Below are 23,002 nucleotides of genomic sequence, written 5' to 3'. Positions count from 1 at the left end.
GATAGAAAAATTGCCATCAAATTTAGGATTATTTAAAAATGTACTTTAGGATTGGTTATCTACTTCAATTTAAATACTATGGTATTTAGCTGTCTATATAAACTCACAAGAACTCTAGCTACACAAGAACAAAGTAGTACCATTATTTCAAAAGTAAATGTGTTTTAAAATTATATTAATTTCTGCAGAAACATCATAGCTAGTTTAGCAAACAAATATTATAAACTATAGTCAGATATGTTTCTCTGATATTTGTTAAAAATGATTGCTGACTGCTCAAGTTTCAATATAGCTGAAATGATATGAAAGCATCTATAAAGTTTAATAACAGAGAGCAACAAGTTATGTCTAACCTTACTGTTTAAGATTTCCAATCTGCAGAACACTGAATAAAACTCAGTCCCAAATAAATTCTATGAAATTGTTCTGTAGAAATATTTGTTTAATTAGGGCAAGAAAGAGTTTGACACTATCAGGGTCATATTTTTTAAAATGACCTGCAAAAATTAAATAATCTCCTGTCTTTGGGCATAATTCTGAATAGTGCTGGTTGCCCCCTGCAAGAAGGTACTGAGTACATTCTCCATTGCCTACAAAAAGGCTGGAGGGTACTCAGCACCTATCAGGATCAAGTCATTAAGTTCTTTTCCAGCAAAAGCCTGACTGAGTTTCAAACATATTCAATTTGAAAAATGCACTAGAAAAATGTGTATTTATAAATAATATTAATGTATACAAAATACAGTATTAATTTATCTCTATTTCTTATTTAATTAATTGAAAAATTTCTGAGGTCTATCAAATACCTATAGGCAGTAAGTATAAACATAATGGAAAACAGAAGTTACCCTGTTTAAATAAAATATGAACTAGCAAAAGTCCTTCAAGACTGCTACTGTTCTGCTGATTAACAACCCTCACGTATTTAACTGCAGCATGTGAAAATACTTTTATTCTTACCAATAAATTTCTGAGGCATTGAACTTTTTCGCTTTGCCACGTTGCTCGCTAACCTGTCCAACACGAGTGCTCTTTCACTCCCCATCTCTGCTTTGATGTGCCTTGCCTCCACGCTTGCTAGTTTGGAAAATGTGAAAAGAAAAAAGACGTAGGTCAAAAGAAAAAAAAAAGGAAGAGATGAATGATTTTAACTCCAGAGTTTGCCACATTAACTGGAAGGAAACAGTTTGGAGATATGATGTAACTTGTTTTGTTGTTTTTCTGTTGTTCTTGTTCCTTGTGTCTTGGGCACCAGTTGCGGTGAGTGGAACCAAGCACAGAAACACATACAAATCTTGCTCTAAAGCTCATGCAGGAGAGCATAGCCCATACAAAACCAATATCTTCATTAGCAAGAGGAAGTGTAAAATAAACAGGCTGGACGTGGTTGGTTACAAAATATAGATGGGGATATAACCTCTGTTCATCTTTCTTTTGGTTCTAAGTAACACTCTGTGACACCTGCAGACCAATAAAGTTCTTCAAGACAAGTTAAAAAAGAGATACTCAATTTCTTTGTCATATACCAAAAATACATTTCCTTTAATACTATTCATGAACAGGGCTCCTTACTAAGCTAGACACAAAGAAACAAGTAAAGGATCTCTTTACACATAAGTTATATTTCTCTTCTTTTTATAAAAATTAACCCTCCAATAAAAACTTAATTTCCTCCTCACTTTTTTCCAGGTTCTAGAAAAAAGACCATCTAAATGATAACAGCATAGAATCCACTATCTTTTAAAAAAAATTTTTTTGTTACAGCTGAAATTAACTGGCCATATTCTACCTTTGCAAAATATTTTTATCAGTTTTTCAGAGCTATTTAAAAATTATTAAATTGCTCCAAACCTATAAACATAGGAACACCATGCAGGTATCTTGTCTATGTAATGTTCACTTAATCTAGTGGCTTCTGATGATTTTAAGTAACTTACCATTTTTTAAAGTAAGACTCTAGGTGTACTAGCCAGTGCTCATCATCTCACACCATGCATGCTGTCAACCCCACAGAGACTGTGCAGACGTTTAGATTGGACAAGCTAAACCTATTATGTTTGCCACCTCATCCCAGTACTGCTAGACTCATTTTGAATTTAACTGCTGCAACTCCCCCTAAAATTTAGTTTTCTCCACAGGGACAGGTTGTTTATTATTGTTGTTGTTGTTGTTGTTGTTGTATCATAACTGCTCAAAAAAATATATGCTATATGACCTGATAAACGTGTTTTAACAGGGGTTGTCAACTGGGGGTACACATACACCCAGGGGTACTTGAAAAGGCCCTAGGGAGTATACGCGGGTGGGCAAGGACAAAGTGCCACCATGTACCACCCTGCGCTGCTGTGCAGGCACCACCCACTCAGCTGGAATTGCAGGGGGCAGGGGATGCTTGCACGCGATGGTTGCTGTCACTGTGTTTGGCCGCATGCCACCCTGCCACTCCATGTCCGGCTTGCTGGGAGTACACTAATCCAAAAAGACTGAAAACCCCTGTGTTAAAAAAATGGGGATTTTAAAAAAAAAGTACTTGGTTTAGTACTTCAGCAAGTACTAAATGACTGTGCACTAACCACCATTAGGAGAATGACAAAAGTAATTAGTTACTGCAGGAATTGAAGAAAATTTAGGGCATAAAAAATATAAACATAATATCATTTTTATAATTAATATGGAAAGTAACAAAATATTTTTAATATCAATAATTTGAGATGTGTTGGGATTTCACAACAGTTATCAGAACAGCAGTACATGAACTGTATATTGACTCTATTATAAGACCAGGGACCCTTCAGAAATCAACACTGATGTGCCCCTTAAAATACTGCGGAAGATGATATCTTAAACTCATAGACACCTTATTCTTAGTTATACCCATGGTAGTGAATATACCCCAGCTTCCCAGGTACTGGAGTTAAAAAAAAAAAAAAAAAAAGAAAGATCAAACATTTGGTAAATTCTAGCCAACAGAAACTGAATGAGTGGTATGACTTTATTTCGCCCTATCATTTTTTGCTGAGGTCACAGATGGAAATCAAAAGAAGGCAATGCAGTAACATTAAAGGCATGGACACATGAGCAAGTTGCCACAAAAAGTAAATAGGGTCAGACCTTACAGCTACGTTTCTGTACCTGCCTGCATGCATGCTCTTACCTCATGATTAATGAAAGGTAATCCACAGCAGCTCACCTGTCTTTCCTTGAGGGACAAGATATTGTGGGCTAGTTATCATTTACCTTAGAATAAAAGCACGCACATAGAATTATACAAATAATGTAATAGGAGACATATGTTGACACAAAGAGCTTACAGTCTAAAAGGGAAATCAGAGAAAAGAAGGAGTGGTAAAAGAGGATCAGAGAGGGGAAGTTACTTTCACAAGATCACACAGCAGGTTGGACCATGGCAACCTCACTATAATGGAATAACTTAATTTTACAGTATCATAGCTGGATACTGCAAGTATTTGGTGCATGGTTAAGACAGAAAAGAAATCTATCATGAAAGAAGAACACAGACACTTTTAAAGTAATGCAGACTTGCCAAGTGGCAAGAATTCTTGTAAGTGATATTTTTTTTATCACTCACAGGTCTCTTAAGACCCAAGGGAGGGTACTTGGTACCCAAAGTCTTGTCTATACCCTCCCAACTCTACAGTTGATTCATTTTTCCTGGATCATCATACCTACAATAGCACCCCAACTCTACCATGACTTAAACACACTTTGGGTGCATCTACACTTTAATAAGCACTAGTCTATTTTAATATACATTAAAGCATCATTAAAATGTGCTATTTAGTTAATGCACATTAAAATAAGCTAATGTAAATTAAGGGCGTCTGAAAGCCGCTCTAATTAAAGTGCCCACAGCATCACATGTATTCAGTGTCCCATGCTTCAAAATGGCAGTGGGGACAGCTTAATTAAAGCTCATTCAATAAGCTTTAATTAGTGCCCCCACTACCATTTTGAAATGTGGGGACACTGAATACATGCAATGTGTAGGCTGCTGGAGTGTTCTAATTAACAGTGAGTTAATTAGAACACTCCAGCAGAGTTGCAGCAGACTCGATTAATCGAGTCTGCTCTGGCATGTGCTAATTAGCACATACCAGAATAGAGCTCCGTCACATGTATAGGTGCCCTAAGTGTCACTTAAAAACCATGCTCTTTAGTTAACACATGTTAAGTCAGGCTAATAAGGTACCTATACATGAGTGTGGAGCAGATTTGATCATTCGAGTATGCTGGAGCGACCATGCTCCAGCTAGCATCCTTGTCTTGTGTATCAGCATCCCTGTGCTTCACAATGGTAGTGGGGGTGCTTTATCTAAAGCTTGTTGAATGAGGTTTAGATAAAGCACCCCCCACCATCATTTTGAAGCTGGTAATGCTGATCTACAAGATGCTTTGGGTGATTTAATTAAAGGGGCTCTTGGAGCTGCTGTAATTAAAGAGCCTCTCCCTCCACATCTAGAGAACATGCATGGATGCCTATAATGTGCATTTTCCTAGTACCTCACAATGGAGGCACTAGATTTAATGCACATTAACTAAAGTGCATTAATGTATGTGTAGACTCACCCTTTATGAGGTATTAGATGTAGGCCAATGTATTTTTGTTGCCAATAATGCAACAGTAGAAATAATGTAAAATGTACCAAAAATGCAGTATCATCCTCCTCTAAGCTATTGTGCGGCATTTTTTGTTCATTTCAAAATACGTTAATACTTACTTGTTTACTGTTACTGTCAGTAGTATGAAATGAGTTTCAGTCAGTACTAAGCATGACTCACCAAACCTCAACTTTAATTATTTTTTAATGTTTATACAGCATTTTGAAAATGTAAAGTGCTTCATAAGTGCTCAGTATCAAACTGTTCCAGGCCTGAAATCTAGCTATGACTATGACTCATAGGATAGCAGAGTCTGATTCATGCATGTGTTTCTCTGGTTTCATGGGGGTACAACCCCATTGATTTATATGATAAACTCAAAGAGACCACATTCATGGTGCCTTAAAAATAATTACTTTTCTATTGTGATTTTTTTCCAAATTGTCCCAACAAGCCTTTCAAACTTAAAAAACCAATACAAATATAAACAAAGATCACTTTATGGGGTGCTAGCATTCAGCTTTTTCTAGCATCAGACAGTATAGAAATACTACATAACAATTTTCATGAGAAAATGTGAGAAAGACAGAATATCAGCAACAGTAGAAACTGCATAGGAAAGACAGACAGACACAATGTAATTAACTAAGTTGGATTTTAACCAGGACTTTTGGATTAACTCTTGCATAAAGTGCCATAAGATCTTCAATGCCAGGATGTCAGTTTATACCTCATCCAAAAGCTGGAGCATCCAATAATTTGGCAATTGACGGCACCATACTGGGATATTGGTTCAACACTAATTTAGGAGGAAAAGTAGCTCTACTGAATTCCCAGCACCATTGCTTATGCATCCTGGAGGTTATCTTTGAAAGTTTTCCAACCACGTTCTGAAAAAACCCACACCCAATAAGCTTGTAACTTGAGTTCTTTATATAAAGCAGCATTGTATTAACAGTAAGAATAAAATGGGAGCATCTACATGAGATACTACATCACCGTAGCAGAGCTACGGTGATGTAGCTCGCTATGGTGACATAGCATCGGTGAGCACAAACCATGATGCCAATGCTACTGTGCAATAGCAATGACCTCAGTAGGGTTGGAATCGACCTATGTGCTGATGTGATTGCATGGTAACAGTGGTTAGTGATGTCATTTAGTACCTGCTAAAGTACTAAAGCAAGTACTTTTTAAAAAATCCTCATATTTGCTAAAGCAAGTACTAAATGACTGCACAGTAACAACTGCACAGTAGGGACATGTGTAGTACAGCTGTGCAAGGCTTTGGACAGAGCTTTGGATCCAGAGAAGCTTCGGACACTTCAGGGTCTGAAGTAGCACATCTGGGTCGAAGCACTGGCCTCATCAGGCTTCCCGAAGTGGTTCGGAGCTGCCTTGGTGATCCAGCCATAGGGTATAAAGGGGAATCTATTAAATATCTATAACTTTGTTGTTTTTTGTCTGATCTGGATGAAACTTGCAGGGATGGTAGCCTCTGAGAGCATGAAACCTGGCAAGTTTCAAGAAGATGGGTGCAGGGGTTTGGGGGCAACTGTACCTCAAATTCTTGAAAGCAAAACTCCTGTCACTTCTATGTGTTACAACACAGGGGCGTCAAAACCACAGGGCTGGTAGCTCTTACTGAGAGCACAAAGCCTGCCAAGTTTCAAGAAGTTCAGTGTAGGAGCTTGGGGGGAACTGCCCCACAAGCTGTGGACAAGCAAAACTCGTGCCATGGATTCTGTGGGACTGACTATCTCTGGCTTGGGGTGGGGAGGGCAGACACTACTGCAGGCCTGGCAGCTAAGCTGCTGTGTTACCAGTCACCAATCAATCAATAATGATTCACTCAGGGACGAGGGACTCAGGGACCAGCTCAATACACAGGACCTAGCTACTACTTAACGAGCATCAATTAGCACCTACAAAACCAGGCTAAGGAGAGGAAAGAATCAACTGCCCCAAGACAGACACGGTCTTGGCATGAGTTTTGCCTGTCAGCAGCTAGGGGTACAGGGCCCCAGAACCCTCCTGCACCGATCTCCTGAACAGTTGGCAGGCATCGTGGCCTTCGCAGGGGCCACCATTCCTGCAGCTGTCACCCCGCTGAGCCTTAACACACGCAGTGTCACCCATGGCAAGAGTTTTGCTTGTATGCAGCTTGGAGTGCAGTTCCCCCCAAACCCCTGCACCGATCTTCTTGAAACTTGGAAGGTTTCATGCTCTCAGCAGAGGCTACCATCCCTGCAAGTTTCATCTAAATCAGACAAAAACAACAAAGTTATAGATATTTCATTGATTCCCCGTTATACCCTATGGCCGGATCGCTGACGTGGCTCCAAAGCTTCGGAGCCGCTTCGGCCGGATCAAGGCGGAAACCCGGTCTGGAGCTCCGGATTGGATTGTGGCCATCCGAAGCAGCCAGAACCGAAGCCAGATCGAATTACTGCTGATTCACACAGGCCTAATGTGTAGATGTGCCCAATGAACACCCAAAACAAGCCAAATAATAATAATAATATATTTTCCAATTAAGAGCATTTTCCCCCCAGATTTTCAGTGGAATAAGAAACAAAGCAAGAATGAACATAATAAATCTGTGTGATAACATTACTGCTTTTTTTAGTTTTTTCTTCCCAAATCCTACCGGAATTTATAATAATTTGTTTGCTTTTTCTATTTCTTATTATTCTCTCAGGCACCTGTACACCACTCAAACTTTCTACATTTCCTCTCTTTAGTTCTTCCCTCCATGTTGTTTTATTTTAAGTTACACATTCTCAGCTCCCATTCCTACATCTATCAGCAAAATCCTAGGAGTAATGAATGGTAACTACAAAACACCTTACTCAGCCCCAAAACCATGCTAGGTTTTATCTCTAGCATTTTAATGACATTACTTGTTTTATAAATGCCACTTACTACTGATGGAACATTAATACATTATACTCTAAAAAAGGCAAACAGTTTCCTACAGAGGTAATACTGATATTTTCTGCACAGAAGAGACTGCTGAAGAGACAATAATTATTGACCTACATAGCTTGCTCTGTGTCATCTGTAAATGTCAAATCTTCAAGATTGTTATATGTCTTTCATTATTTTATGGTTTTCTTCTGCATGCTAGCAGCATACCAGCAGTCATTTATTTTTAAGAAAACATACCACATTCTTGTAAGCTTTAAAAGATCTTTGCCAACCTCTGCATAATATACTTTCAGAAAGCCATTTGTTTGTTTTATGACATGGGTGGCTGAGGGTTTGCTATATCCTCCCACATGTAATCAATGCAGCTTTGTTCAACCAGCATCGGGTTTGCAATGATTTCTTTTACCTCTTCATTGTGAACTATTTAATAAATGACCAAAGAAAAGTGCTTAGCAGTCAAGAAGCATTTTTGTCACTAAAGTTACAAAGAAAATCCTCAAAGGGTAGGTTTCTTTATATCTATTTCATAGATGAAAGAGGTAAGGCTCAGAAGAAATAAAGTGTTCAAGATCATAATTTGTGGTAAAGTTGCGAATGGAGTGCAGCTCTCCTGATTCCCTCTCCCTACCTTTGTTCATGAGGTGTTCCAAGGACACATGGTGCATTTCAAGATGGAGATAATACTATAATTTACATATAGCTTGCACAGGTACTTTGTCATTTATTTCCCTCAGATAGTTCAGAAATACTTGGATTTAAAGCAACAACTATGTGAAAACAAATTCTGGCTTTTATGGCAGGGAGGGTCAAGTCACTTGTGCAAGTACAGACAGATGAAAAATCTAGACCCTTAATGAGTTTGATTTACTACAGACTGAAAACTTGAAACATCATTTATACCAAATAATATTGGCTTCAATTTACCTTAATGGAAGAACAGGAACAAAAACTACAAGAGTACTGCAGCAAATGTCACAGACTTATAAAACTCTTCCCTCTTAGCTAGTACTAGCCACAGCCCTCATAATTAATAGTCATGAATATGAGAAGAGGTCTTCCAGATGAAACAAAAGTCAAGCTCTTTGTTACAGCAGTTGTCCCAAGATTAGGATATAATCATCTCTGTGGCCTGACCACTTTCAAACAAATATTACTATTTTCTGCTTAGCAAACTCGCCTTGGAGTTACAGCTGGTTATGGCATTTTTCATTTAGTGTCTCAGACTCCCATGAAGAGCTTTAAATGCTGTTGTACCCCAGGAGTATTTGCATTTCAGTGGGTGCATCTACTCCTGTGCTTTACTGCAGAGTTGACTAATTTGATCAGCAATAAAGCATCACTGTGTACACTTGCGCTGGTATTAGGGTGCAGTAAATTAACTAACTCTGCAGTACTGTCAGAGACAGTACTATCTTATCGTGGAGTTATTTACTGTGCTGCAATGCACATGTGGATGGTGACCAGGACAGCAGTACTTTCAGCTGGAGTGGAGCAGCCAGGCCCTCTCAGAGCTCGAGAGAGGCCCAGGCCACTTCCATTTTTTGAGGCTCCCGGTATATTAAAAAAATATTAATTCATGGTGCACTACGGGTGGTGTGGCCCGGTAATGGGACACAAGTTTAAAGTTGTATGATGAACGTCTTCTTCTTCCAATCCTGTCAGTGTATCTCTGTGTCTGTATGTATAACTTCATTTGGAGACAACGTCAAAAGTCTAAATTTGAGTTCCTCCGTGAATGAGAGGCCTGGGCCAAATGGCCCTTCTGTCCCGTCCCCCCGTGATAGGCCCTGGGAGCAGCCTGGGCTACCAGCAGGCTCATGCAGTCATCCACACGGCTCTTCAGTTTCAGCATTCTTGCCCCCAGCCAGCCCCTCCACTGCCCAGCGCTGCTACTTGGAACCCAGGGCTGACCCCCTCAACCTGCTGCCAGCCTGGGGCTACTCCACCCTGGCTCAAAGTGTTGCTGTCCTGGGTGTAATGTAGACACTGTGCTCGGGAGCAGTGTACTCCAAAGCAAGCTGGACCAGAGTTTATCACATTGTATTAATTGTATGTGTAGATGCACCCAGTAATAACTTATGTTTAAAAAACTTAGTGATGAAAAGCACTATATAAACATGAGCTATTCATTGTTACTGGCCACCACACCAGTCTTTACTCTAACCATTAGATGAAACAGCTCTTTTCTTCAAAGAGCCATGTCTATGAACTAGTAATAATATTATACTATAGTGAGAGAGAACTAGTACATTCCTTCCAGTCATGAGCATTAATATTTTATCATTTGGCCTGTAATTAATTGTTTCCATAATGTGGTTTCTGTCACACAGTAACTGTGACTACAATTTTTAGAACATGCGGGCATCATTAGCAAAACCCTAAAGTGCTAAGTGAAGCTCAAATTAGAGGCATTGTTTCCTGTCACATCACTGTGTGGTCACTACATAATGGAGGTGGAACAGAAAGGTAGGTTATTGTGCAACGAGAAGGATGTGACCAGAGATTGTTATCAGTGACTGAGCCACATTCTAATAAAATTGTTACCTAAAATAATACTATCAGAATGCTACATTTGGGAAAAGTTACATTAAAACTAGCATGGAATGAAAAATTATTTAAGATTAAGAGAATGGATTGCTTCAACACTAGTGAAAATATTGTTTAACTACAGTTCTCGGGGATATATATATGGATATATACATACACACATATATGTATATGTAGATGATGTATATGTATACATTTGCCCTTTGTTTTAGTCCATTTGTTTCACATGATAATTTAAAAGCCCTTCCTCACTTTATTTTTGAGCAATACATTAAGTTTCCACAGCATACTTTGCATTCTGATGATACTACCATTATTAATATTTTGTTTTTTCCTTAGACCATAAAGAACTTTATAAACATTCATTAATATGCCTCATCTTCCTTGTGAGATACATACTGTAAGTATGTTAGAGAATGAAACAGGCATTGAGAGTATGTGATTTCCATGATTTCCAATTTCATGATATCACATTTAAGCTTTTTGAATGTGCCTTTAGATATATGGATTTTGTTCAACAGTCATTAAAAAGATTAAATATTCCTCAACTTGTGTGGAGATCCTATGGAATGGATCCAACATAAAAAGATGTAGAAGTGTTAGAATTTGAGTTTGGAAATCAGTAAAGAGAAGAATAAAAAATACTGGACTGGCTAAAGATTTCGTCATCCTGGGAGGTGGAAAAATGCATAGACACCAAAAAAGTGGACCTGTCTGGAGTCTAAACAGATGTTGTTAACTATATTTAAAAGTCAGGCCCCAAAAAAGAGAGCTACCAGCTTTGTTCTTTGTGCCTTACAGCAAAGTAGGTATCTGGCTTTCATTCCAAAAAAAACCCCAGAACTTTTGGTTTTACCCTTCTTTGGATTTCAGAGAAAAGAACAAATGAAAAAGGCTGATCTATTTCTGTAATAATCACTATACTCATCCAATTCTGGGACTGAACATAACAGTTTCTAAAGTGCCTAAGTACCATCTCCAAAAATAACTTAGGAACCTAAGTGCCCAATCACTTTTGAAAATCTAACTATGGTACTTTTGAAAATTTTCCCCTGAATATCTAAAAAAGCCAGAATAGGATCTTGATGTGTCCCCTTGCTTCATAGGTAAACCAACTCATTGTTATCACAGTCACAGTCAGTCTCAAATAACCACATATTCTTGAGGAAGAGCATTTGATGCCTGAAAGCTATCTAACAGGTCTCCCAACTACACAGTGGGTATGTCTACAAGAGACGTTTACTGTGGAGTTGCTTAATTAGCTATGTAGTAAAGTCTCAGAGTTTACATATGCAGCACTATTAGGCCACAGTAAACAAATAAACGCTGCCATAGGTTAGTACTTGTAAAAAAAAGTACTGTCCTGCAGTGGCATTATTTAGTGAGCAGCAACACACGTATAGGTGCTGACAGGGCTGGCAGCACGAGGATACCTATCTCCACGCTGGAGCACACTTGTGCCATAGCCAACCCCTTTGCAGCATGTTGAGACAGGTCAGAGCAGCCCCGGGCTGGCCAGCTGACCATCTGGGCCCCCTGCCAGCTCAGGCTGTTCCGACCTGGTTCAACATGCTGTGGTCCCGGGTCCACATGCAAATGACATGCCTGGAGCAATAAACTCTGGTACAAACTGTGCTGGAGTTTACTCAATTGCATTAACAACGTGTGTAAACAAACCCAGTTAGCCCAATAATAGTTATCACAAAAAAATCCTTCTCTCTTGTACATATCCTGAACCATCACAACTACAACAACACTCCAAACCTACTACACACATTCCTATTGATTTTACCCTCATACTTCTTTTCCACATTCCCTGCACACCTTTAGTACATTTACTTGTAGCTTTTTGTCTTCCAAAGCGTCTCCCATGACACTGTTTAAAAAACCTAATACATTGAGATCTGTATCCCACTTAAACCTTTGGATGCTACTATCATTAAAAACAGCAGCAGCATTATCAGCATGAGAAGCACTGACTTGACATTTGAAGATTTCATTTCTATTAGAAGAAAGAACACACTGAAGTAGGAACTGTTGGAATATTGATTACTTTAAAGTTAGGCTTTTTTTGTAACAATTGTGATCAACACACATTCTTTGAAATGAATGAGGACAAAACATAACAATCTGATGTTCAGGACCTAATGAGTCACCCTAGAATACTAAAAGAACTAACCAAAGCATTAGCAGGACCTTATGGAAGACAGGCAAGGTCTTGAGAACCAGAGAAGAATTTTAAAGGCAGTGCTTATCTTTAAAAATAGCACAACAGAAGGACATGGTCACTGAGCCTACTTTGACACCCAAAAAGATACTAGGGCAAATTACTAAGCAATTAATTTATAAGTACATAGGAAGATAATAGGACAGTGGTTTTCAACCTTTTTTCATTTGTGGACCCCTAAAACATTTTGAATGAAGATACAGACCCCTTTGGAAATTTTGCATGGATGTGCGGACCCCTTTGAATTTTAAGTGTGCGTATTCAGATACTTTTGATTGATCACAGGCATCTTTCATGGACCCTTTAGACATAGTCTGCAGACCCCCAGGCATCCACAGACCATAGCTGAAAAACACTGTAATAGGATAATAGAAGCAGTCAGGATGGATTTATAAAGAACAAATAATGTCAAACCAATCTAATTCTAATTTATTGGAAGTTTTTAAGAACAGATTAAGTAAACATATATCAGTAATGGTCTAGATATACTTCTTCCACTTCAGTCTAATAGGGGGATGGAGTAGATAATCTCCTGAGGTCTCTTCCCACCCTACATTTCTCTGATCTACTATAGCGCGAAACAGTTGAGAGTTGAATGGAAATGCCTCAGCAAGATTGGAGTTCCTGTTTTTCATAAAACTTACAAAACCATTAAAAACACAGCAGTGTTTTTAAGGTGTGAAGGTCTTAAAGACAGAATGTACTGATGCATAATACTGTACTGGAAATTTATATTTCCTCTGTGACCAATTTATGGCATACTGTACTATTTTACTAGGTACTGCATTTCACAGATTTTGGATAAGTTAAATGTTGCCTTTCTGAAATGAGTACCAATTATGAGAATCACTGTAAAGCAGAAAACTACAGTAGATATAAAGTTCTCAGGACCACACTTCTGAGTGTTGGACATCTCAGTATGATTGCCACCATGGAAGCATATATGGATGATAATGCCGTTATAGTATGTATGGGCTGTCATGAAAATCAAAACGTTACTGACACAGTTCACCATGTACTTTGACTGATACCCTAAGAAGTATGTTACATGCTAAAAAGAAAGCACCCTATCAAACTCATATGAAATTTACTTCTATAAATCATTGAATTTTTTGTTGTGCAACTTTTTATGCTACAAGCATCTCTGTAAGAGGCTGGAACCCAAATAGAGAGGACCGTACATAGCCCCAGTAAACCAAGATGACTGGTGGGGTCTGCCTGTGTGCTGCCCAGTCTAAGGCCCTCAGATATTTTAATATATACATTTTTATAATAATGTCCACTAAGGGAATTTTGCTTTTTTTAAATGCTCCACAGAAACCAAGCAGAAATTTAATATCTTAATTTTCACTTTTATCATCGGAAGTAATCACACATTTAAGTTTTCTGCCTCAGAAAAAAAAAAGAGAACCAAATGTAATTGAATTGAAACTGAAATTGAGAACCCCCTGTAAACTGCTTGATACTTTGGCCTAAATCCTACTTTCCTTTCTGCACCCAAGTAGCATTTACATAGCTCTGTAATTGCAATTTTTGGCACTTGCATATCATTTGGATTCTATTTCCACCTGTGTCAAAAAAGGATTGTCCAAGTATACCTGTCAGAAGTAAGGCAGTAGCAGGCCTCCAATAATTTGGCCCTAAAGCAGGGGTGGGCAAAATATGGCCTGTGGGCCAGATCCAGCCTGCCATCCAGCCCACAGTGGGTACCTCAGCCACACCCCGCCCCAGGCACAGGGAGCAGCCTGAGCCATGTCACGTGCAACTGGTCCCGTGGTCCCCAGGAAACACAGTAGAGCAGAAGCAGTACAGCAGACAGACTTGGCTTTCTGGCAGCCCCTGCAGCAGCAGCTCATTCTACCCAGCTGCTGCTGGCTGCATCTCTGCCACCACTGCTGGACCTGGCCCCACTGCCTGGGCACCCTAGCCCATCAGCTCTGCACTTACTGCTGGGGTCGCTGGACTGAGTGGGAGGGTGGGTGGATGGGGTCTCCATGGAGAGTGGCCCAGGAGCTTTGTGAGCAGGGTGCACTTGGCCCACAGTGAGAGTGGCATCCAGGAGTGGGATGGGTAGGTGGGACTAGGATGGCAGGGTAATTACAGTGCAGGGCTGGGGCCCAGGGTACAGCCACAATCCATTCTCTGCATGTCCCTGTTATGGGCACCAGTTCTGCAGGCAGGTACACACAGGGAGAAGAGAAGATAGTAATTCTGTCCTGGGCCCCCTCCCTGTGCTGTCACTGTCCCATGATCATGGCCTTGCCCACCTGTTCTGCTCCCAGACACTTCTCCCTGCCCATCCATGGCCCCAACCCATCCACCTGGTTGAGCATACTCTGCCTGCAGGGGTTCCAGGCTGGTATCCATAGAGACCACGTCCACTTGCTCTGTCCAGTGTCCCTGGTGGTGGGTGGGGGAGGATGGGCCAGGGGCTAGAAAGGATCAATTCACTTCCCCAACCCCACAACCCCAGGTCAGGCCCCCATCCCTTCATCACAGTGGATCAGTATCTCCCTCCCCCAGCCAGCAACAACTCACTGAAACTCCTTAGGTGGCCCTGCTGCCCAAATAATTGCCCACCCTTCCCCTAAAGCATCATGGTTAGGGTTCTGTCCCAGGAAGCAGGAGACCCAGTTTGGCTTTGGATTTGCATTCAGGGTCTTCCTCCAAATAGGGGACAATTATCCCACTGCTTGTTTTTTAGTCAAATAATATTAACTACAATGTGCCAGAGGCATTAAGTGCCAAAGATAGCAGTTATGTAGCCACATAAGTCACATATATATTCCGGAGTATAACAGTGAAACAGGATTTGGCCCTTTATGCCTGTTTTGCATGGCAAGTATTTTCTAGCTGTTACAAAAGAAGACTGCAAGACAGAACTCTGTGATGTTAGACTTTGCTTACTGATTAATTCTGTAAACTTTTAGCAAGACAAACCACAAGCTTTCTTTTCCTAAATAAAGGGGGATACAAACACTTTCCTACATTAGTTGGGTTTAATTCATCGAAGACTGTGCTTTGAAATTCCCCAATGAAAGGAGCTATAGTAGGGCAGAGTGGTATCTCTTTATTTTTGTCAGTGAAATGTTTTCAGAAATCCAGAACTGATGTACTGGGATTGCAAAAAGAAAAAAAAAAGATGCAAACTGTTACCACAAATGAGCTTTCTAAAAAGGAGACAAATGTTCCCTTCTCAATAAAGGAATTCTAGCACCTGAAAACTATAAGGATTAAAGAAAATGTAACATCAGATTGCCTGCATTAACAATAAGCTATTTCTGGTCATTACACATCTTAGGCACTATCGTTAGGAGAATAATGTTATTTTTATTTTATTTTGCTTCAATTTAGAATAAAAAGCAGCATAACCTAGGCTTTGAATACTATGCCAGTTTCCTGGCTTCCCTTCAAATGCCAAGCAAACATGTGTCAGCTAACAGAATTCTATCCAAAAGTTTTGTGTTCTATTTCACCAAGTGAAATACCTTATTGTACCCTCTGAGTAGATAAGCACGCTATTGTATGAATAAGGAAAAATTTGCATGTCTCTAGAGGGCAATCCTATTCCTGCAGTGAGGGCACTTATATGACTAGAGCGGGTAATAGAACTGCCCCTGTACTTTAGTCAGGCAACTTAGTTTGTCACAAGCTGAACTATGATAATCCACCATGTGCAATAGAATTAAACATACTATGAATACTTCCATTTCTTTAATTATTAGTCAATATTTTCCATTTAAAGTCTTGCCTACACTGGAAAGTTAATTTAGATTAAGGTAAGATGTGAATTTAAAGTGCATTAGCTATTCCATAATAATTCCATGTATGAATATTATTTTTAGTCTACTCTCAAAATGGATTAAACCAAAGAACAACAAAGCATCCTTATTTTGCAGTTAGAGAATCCACATACAGAGTTATTGTAGAACTAGCCAATTGCCCTTGAGGAATGACAGGGGGGCAGGGACGGAGTGCTGCTGTCTCCCAGGAGCAGGGGCGGGGGAGGGAAGGGGGAAGCTTGCCCCGACGTCCCCTCCATCCCCCTCAGTCAGCACCCTGTGCTGCTACCGCCTGCAGGAAGCAGGGGTGGGAAGGGAGGGCAAGGCCACTGGCACTGGCTTCTCCCCTCCAGCTCCACTGCCACCACCTGCAGGGAGTGGGGGAGGGAGGTGGGGTGAGGCCAGCAGCACTGGCCTGGCCCCCCTGCTCTGTTGCTGCTGCTTGCAGTGACCAGTGGCACTGGACTTGCCGCCCCACTCCAGCCACTCCATCCCTGTCATCATGGCAGTGCTCAACTTCACCACCACCGCCTCCTGTCCAAAACGCTCTTGCAGCACTCTGATTGATTGTTTCAAACAACCAGTAGGAGTGAGAATAAAGTGCTACAGATAGACAGACATACAGACAGACTAAGGCTTTATAATATTAGAATAATTTACTTCTGAATAGCTAATCTGTAACAAAGCTATCTCCCAAGCCTTTACCTTCTGTCCAGAGCAAAATTTGATTTACTCTAAGGATTTTAAGGATACCACCTCATTTCTAACTCCTAAATCTTGATTACTGAAATTTTAATCAATTTTCAAATCCTTACATATTGGGATGCATTGGGAAACAGACAATAGTATTCTACTGAAAAATATCTGTAAAAGGAACACACAGATGTGAGCCTCTGCTGTTAAGAAAAAATGGGAACCAACTCATCCAATAAAATAAACCCCATAATAGTGCTAATATAGAACTAATTTAACCTAATGTGAATGTCACCTACAGAAATGCTGTGCACAAAGAGTTCTGAATGTTTTACTGAAAGTAACTGTGAAATAAAGAAGTGATTAAAATAAACGTGTTCTTTAACCAGCTGCCTGAGGGTTGCATTAAACTAGACCCTTTTATAAGATCTGAAGCCCCTTGGGTTACTGAAAATTACTGTAATGAAAATTATAGTCAAGCTGCAAATTAACAGCTTGCCAGATACCCCTTTTAAGGCACTGCAATGTACAAAACAAAACACTGTGATTTGATAAACTTACCAGGCTCACACATGCCAGCACTCTGCAAGTAAGTCCGACATCGCTCTTTGTGCTCCTCTAATGAGCTTCTTTGCTTGTAACTCCGTCCACAATACTCACATTTGTATGGCTTCTCCACTAGGACAGAATGACAGCAGGACAAAACAATCAAAAGATGTGGAAGAAACACTGTGATTTCACATTTTAGTACAGAATTACTGATAGCTCATAACTGGAGAATACTTCACATTTCTGTATAACTGGATAAAATGTTGTATTTGTACTATTAAGGTTATTTAATAGTGAGATTCATTCTGGCATGAAGAACCCATAAAAGGTTCTCTTCATTCTTTAAGTCCACCATTGGCATACTACAGCAGAAGTCTTCTATACGCTACTAAAGCACCAAAGGAGAACTCAGGGTGTGTTGGTTGTAGCTGTGTTGGTTTAAGGATGTAGGCAGACAAGGTTCTTAGGGTAAATCTGATATCTTTTATTAGATCAACTAAAATACAGTAAAAGCTGTGCTATCCGGCATCTTACAAGCCGGCATGCTCTACTAACTGGCATGCTGGCTTGTAAGATAAAGTGAAACTGGAAGTGCCCACCCTGTTCTGAGGTACAGTTATAGATTTTGTACCCTGCCCCCAAACCCAATAGATTAGTTGTATTTTTGTGAGGCCAAGGGATATGAGTTTCACCCTAGGAAATTTGTTAAGTTTATAAAGAATTCCTAAAAATGTCTGAGATTTTTTAACTAGGTATGTTTGAACAAAGCAAATACAGCACTTTGTGTGATGAAAGAAATATCCAGGTAGTATATAAAATGCATCTAATAGATATATATCTATTGATACCATGATAATATTATTAATGTAAATTATTACCAATTAATCAGCTTCCTTATTCTTTTTAATAGAAGTCTTATTTATTTGTTTCTTCCTAACTCATTCACAAAAAGCTTCTGACTGTAAGATTATTAGCAGTAATTCCCATAGTTTGGCAACTGTGCAAAAGTGGGCTACTGTTTTGCTGACTGAGACATGTTTGAAACATGACATTCTATCTCACTCTTGATGGAGAACTGAATTTAGTATTGCTGTGTTGGAACCTGATCAAATCATGATCTTATTTATTCATGTCAAATCATTTCATTTTAAATGGACTCTTTGTGGAGTTAAGCCTTTTTTCTATGAAGTGTAGTACCATAGATAATATGGATTATTCTAAATTAATGCTTTCTTCTGAAATCTATATGTAATACAGAATATGTAAAAATCAGAGCAGGTGAGATCTAGCCATTAAGGAACAGGATTAGGACATAGAGTTTATTGGTTTGATTCCTGATTTTGTGAGTGACTTTCAGCTCTGGGAGAAGTTACCACAGCTTTGTGCCTCTGCTTATCCCATCTATAAAATGATTAAAAAACCTTATTAGGGCATTGAAAGAATTAACCAACATGTAGAGCTTTTTAAGATATTCAGATGAAAGGCACTAAAAATAAGGGTAAGGTCTTGTTCAGCAGTAGAGTATTGTCATCCAAGAGAGTCATTCTGATGACATAGCTCTAGTGGAACATTTTTTACTTCTGCTTTAAAAACTGGAAGGTTGATGGCTTGGCCACATCACCCAACTGACAGACTACACCCAGGGGTTATATAGTACAATGAAATACAGTAGCTAAGCTTTTATCATAGCACTTTCTTGTAGAAGTAGAGCTGTCTATGAATTCTTTCCTCCAGCACACCCTATACAGAAGACCATAAATTAATCCCTACATGGAATTAACTATAAGGAAACCTAGAGGTCCTTGCTAATTTTTAACTCACCAGAATGAGACAGGCAGATTAAACAACATTGATTATCCCTTTTTATTTACCACAACTGATGTCCTAGTGACACACATTGATAACAGGTAAAGTGTCTTTGTAGTCACTTACCAGAATGTGTCCTTAAGTGACCTGTTAGCGCATCTCTCCTTTGGCAGGCATAACTGCAAAGATGACATTTAAAAGGTTTTTCCCCTGTGTGTAGTTTAATGTGGCGGAGAAGGTTACCCTTCTGAGTAAAGGAAGCTCCGCACTGATTACACTGGAATGGCCGTTCACCTTAAAATGACATACAAAAAAGGACATTTAATGGTTACATGGGTAATACCTCCCCTCACCCTTTCCTTTTTGAAACAGGAAAGAATGAGATACTGGATCGGTTCCTGCTTAGACATGCTACTTCCATTGACTTTACTGGAAGTTACAAGGGGGTCTGGTGATAGAACTTGGCAAAATGCGTCCACTCCAATTCCATTTATGAGAAACATATCAAATGTATACAGTCTTTTCTGTGGACTGGAAATAATTTTTCTGAAGGAGGAGGATTGTAAAGTGCTAACAAATTTTAGGAAAAAAAATCTTTCCTTCTTTTAGGTCTGTATTCAATGTGATTGTTGGTTTGTTGCTAGGCAATGGACAAAAAGAGACATGATCCAGGAGCCAAGCAAAAGAACTTAACTCATGATTTTTGACCTAGGTACTTAAGAGAAGAAGTGCTGGTGCCTTTCATCCCAAATTCTCAAAAAAACCTCACAACCATGTTTTTCTAAACATATAGCCCTAATTAAATAGCTAAATATCATTGTACTTAATTTGTAAATAAATGAAATAAGGCACAGAAAGTTTAGGTAACTTGCTGAAAGTCACATATGCAAAGTCAGGAACAGAAGCAAGGAGCCAGCAATCCTAGGATCCTACCCACTTTTAACCAGTAGTTTCCTCTAAAATCATATGCTTTCAATATGTAGCTCTGGCATGAATAATATAGGGATATTTACCAGTGTGGCTGCGCTTGTGAACCATCAAAACATTGAGGCTAATGCAGGCTAAGCCACAGATATCACAGTTCATCTTTCCACTAGTTGGCCTGATGTTGTCATATGGACCAGAATGTCTCTCCAGCTTAATGCTCTCATATTCATTATATTCTCTTGGATAAGTGTAAGATGCTTCAGGCTCTTCTGTATTTTCCATCAGCTCTGAATTCAATGAATTCTCTTCTCTTTCACTGTATTCTCCCTTCACTTTAACCAACTCATCTACAGATGAAAGATAAAATCACAAAAATGAAAAATGATTGTTAGAAGCCACAAATTGTCTCTATGACAAATTCATATAATTTAAAATAAAATCATACCTAAAATAACTGCTCAAATTTCATTTACAACCATAAAGACAAAGAAAGGTGGATATGGCATGGGTCCTACATTTCTAATGACAATATTAAGAAGTATCTCTGACAAAAAATAAAGCTGTTTGCTAATTGGATTTGATGGGCTATTTTGAATTTATAAAACTCATAGTACACTATACAGAATATGATTATTGTAATGCATATACTCTACCATATATAAAAGGAAACGCTTTTTAACACAGTGTATAATTAGACAATAGAAATCATTGTCACAGGATGTTGCCGAGACCAAGACTGTAGGGCATTCTTGCATCTTCCTCTGATCCATTTGGTGTTTGGTGCTTAGATAAACCCTGAGTCTGATCCAATATGTTTCTGATGTTCTGATAAGATTGCAGGATAAAAAAAAGATAATTTTCATTCTCCTGAACTGTACTCATTAGAAATACTAACTTTTACTTCAAATGGCAATGTTTATCCAACAATTTCAAATGCATTAGAAGTATGAACTAACTTTATAGAACATGTTATAAAGATGAATAAAATTAGGCATAGCAAAGGCAAAGGTAATTCGTCCCAGAGATATTAAGAGATCTGTCTAAAGCTACATAGCAAAAGCGTGGCAAAGAACCCAGGGAGTCCTGAATATCAGTGTCTAGATGATACTGTATTTCTTCTCCTAAATGCCTCTGACCTTATGTTAGCCATGCAGGGAAAATAGAACTCAAAGATAATCTCTTGGTTTTTGCAAGACAGGGCTGTAGTATAAGCAGGTGACCATTTATAAATAATAACCCCTCGCTCAGAAGACGGTAATACTCCAGGAATGAAAAAAAGAGCCATTTGCACTGGATTAGCACCTGACTAGTTGTAACTCAGTTTGCTGCTTCCCCATTTCATTACAGGCTCATGTCAGCAGCACTCAAGTTTCATTTTTATACCACCAAATAAGCCAACTAGTTTAGACTTAAAGCACCACTTAATTCAAGCTTTAGTTTTTTGTGTGTAGGCAGGGGTCAAGTTAGGGACAAAACTTGAGTTATGCCTCAGACTAACAATGCAATGAGGACAAACCCTCAGACAGAAAGTATACAATTTTCCATCTGGAAGTGTTGCATTCATAGCCACCTGCTCCTTTCTAGAGCTGAAGGTAAGACAGTTAAATATTGCCTTCCTGTTATGTGAGGTGCTCAGACTCTTGCCCTTTCTCCAGAACATGGATTATTGAAACTGCATGATCTCTGGATCTGCTAAGAAACCACAAGAGATTCAAAGAAAGAACAATTAGTGCCAGTGAAACTGAGGTGATAGGGTTAAAGTGTTAAAAAATAAAAAGCCAGCAATAAACTTTTCACAAATTCCAAAATTCTCAACCCAAGCTTGACAAAAAAGTATCCCTACAACCTAAATGCTTGTGTTGAGGTCAGAAAATTATGCAGCCAAATATATTTCAGCATAAGAAAATCTCCTTTTCTTCATTAAGGTATTTTTTCTACCTGTGGCCTTACTTCTGGATAATGGAGGGTGGAAGAACCAGGTAAGTGGCAGGTGATCCATCCTATGGAGAAATCCATAGGAGGTCCTGTTGATGAGAAAGAAACTGACATCCCATTGACAAAAAAATGCTTTCTTTTTCCAAGAATGACCAATGGAATAGGCTTCCCAGAGCCCATATATCCAAAAGCTCATCCAGTTTTGTTAGGGGTAAAGGGGTCAAATGTCACACTGACGGGGGGTTTCTGCTTTTTGCTGCAACCCTGTGACAGGAATACCTCTACTAGAGTATTCCTACCGGTGACTCCACCCTCCTGTTATGGGCAAACTGCCTGCTTACTCACCTGTTGTGCCTTGATCTTAATTGGTTAATTAATAGATGTAATTAGCGGGAGGCTGTCCTTTTTTTTTTTGCCCAGGTGCCAGGGGGCGCTATCTGTGGCTCCTTTTCCTCCCCTACACCACACTCCAAGCCTCGCAGATGGTACTGAAGTGGTTTTGACCTGGACCTTGCTGTAATTTGGCCCTCCCCTTGATTTCCCTGGGCTTCCACAGCCCTGTCTTGTCCCATGCCTTCCTGGTGCTCTGCTGCCCCCTCGCCCTGGGGATTCTCACGGCCCCCTCTTGCCCTGGGGCTGGGGCCAGTGCACCCCAAAATGCCATGCCCTCTCTGGCACCAGCATCCTCACGTTACCGTGGAGCCCCTATGAGGCCTCCTCCAACCCCTAATAGCCTCACCTGGTCCTCCAGTGTTATAAAACTACAAACAGAAAAAACTCAAGCCCCTGGGCTATAACACAAAATCTAAGCCGCCTGGCAAATGATCATTCAAATAACTAGCAGGGAATTCTCCACCCTGTATCACAAACAGAAGCTGCTTGTGCCGTCAGGCTTCGGTACTCTGCTTGCTCCAGCAGAGCTCCCTCTCCCTTGGCTGCCAGCACAGCACTGCCCTCCTAGCCTCACTCCTGGGGTTTACATGTG

The 23,002-nt window shown here is 39.6% G+C and overlaps 1 protein-coding gene across 2 annotated transcripts in view; it reads right to left on the bottom strand.

Moving 5' to 3' along the window:
* Nucleotides 1-23,002, bottom strand: part of IKZF3 (IKAROS family zinc finger 3) — a 68,479-nt gene that overhangs the window by 7,698 nt on the left and 37,779 nt on the right. The window contains exons 4-7 of one of the 2 annotated variants that reach the window (XM_090044499.1): nt 20,169-20,429; nt 19,282-19,449; nt 17,362-17,478; nt 961-1,077 (exon numbers count right to left, since the gene is read on the bottom strand). In XM_090044499.1, coding sequence (XP_089900625.1) covers nt 961-1,077; nt 17,362-17,478; nt 19,282-19,449; nt 20,169-20,429 — 663 coding nt within the window. The remainder of the gene's footprint in view (nt 1-960; nt 1,078-17,361; nt 17,479-19,281; nt 19,450-20,168; nt 20,430-23,002) is intronic. The other variant, XM_090044500.1, reaches the window with a different exon arrangement.

The sequence above is a fragment of the Crocodylus siamensis genome, chromosome 4 (assembly GCF_052110815.1).
Source record: "Crocodylus siamensis isolate JL-2025a chromosome 4, ASM5211081v1, whole genome shotgun sequence".
NCBI classification, from domain to species: domain Eukaryota; kingdom Metazoa; phylum Chordata; order Crocodylia; family Crocodylidae; genus Crocodylus; species Crocodylus siamensis.
The sequence above is the reverse complement of the archived record's forward strand: the minus strand, read 5'-3'. Positions and strand labels throughout refer to the sequence as shown.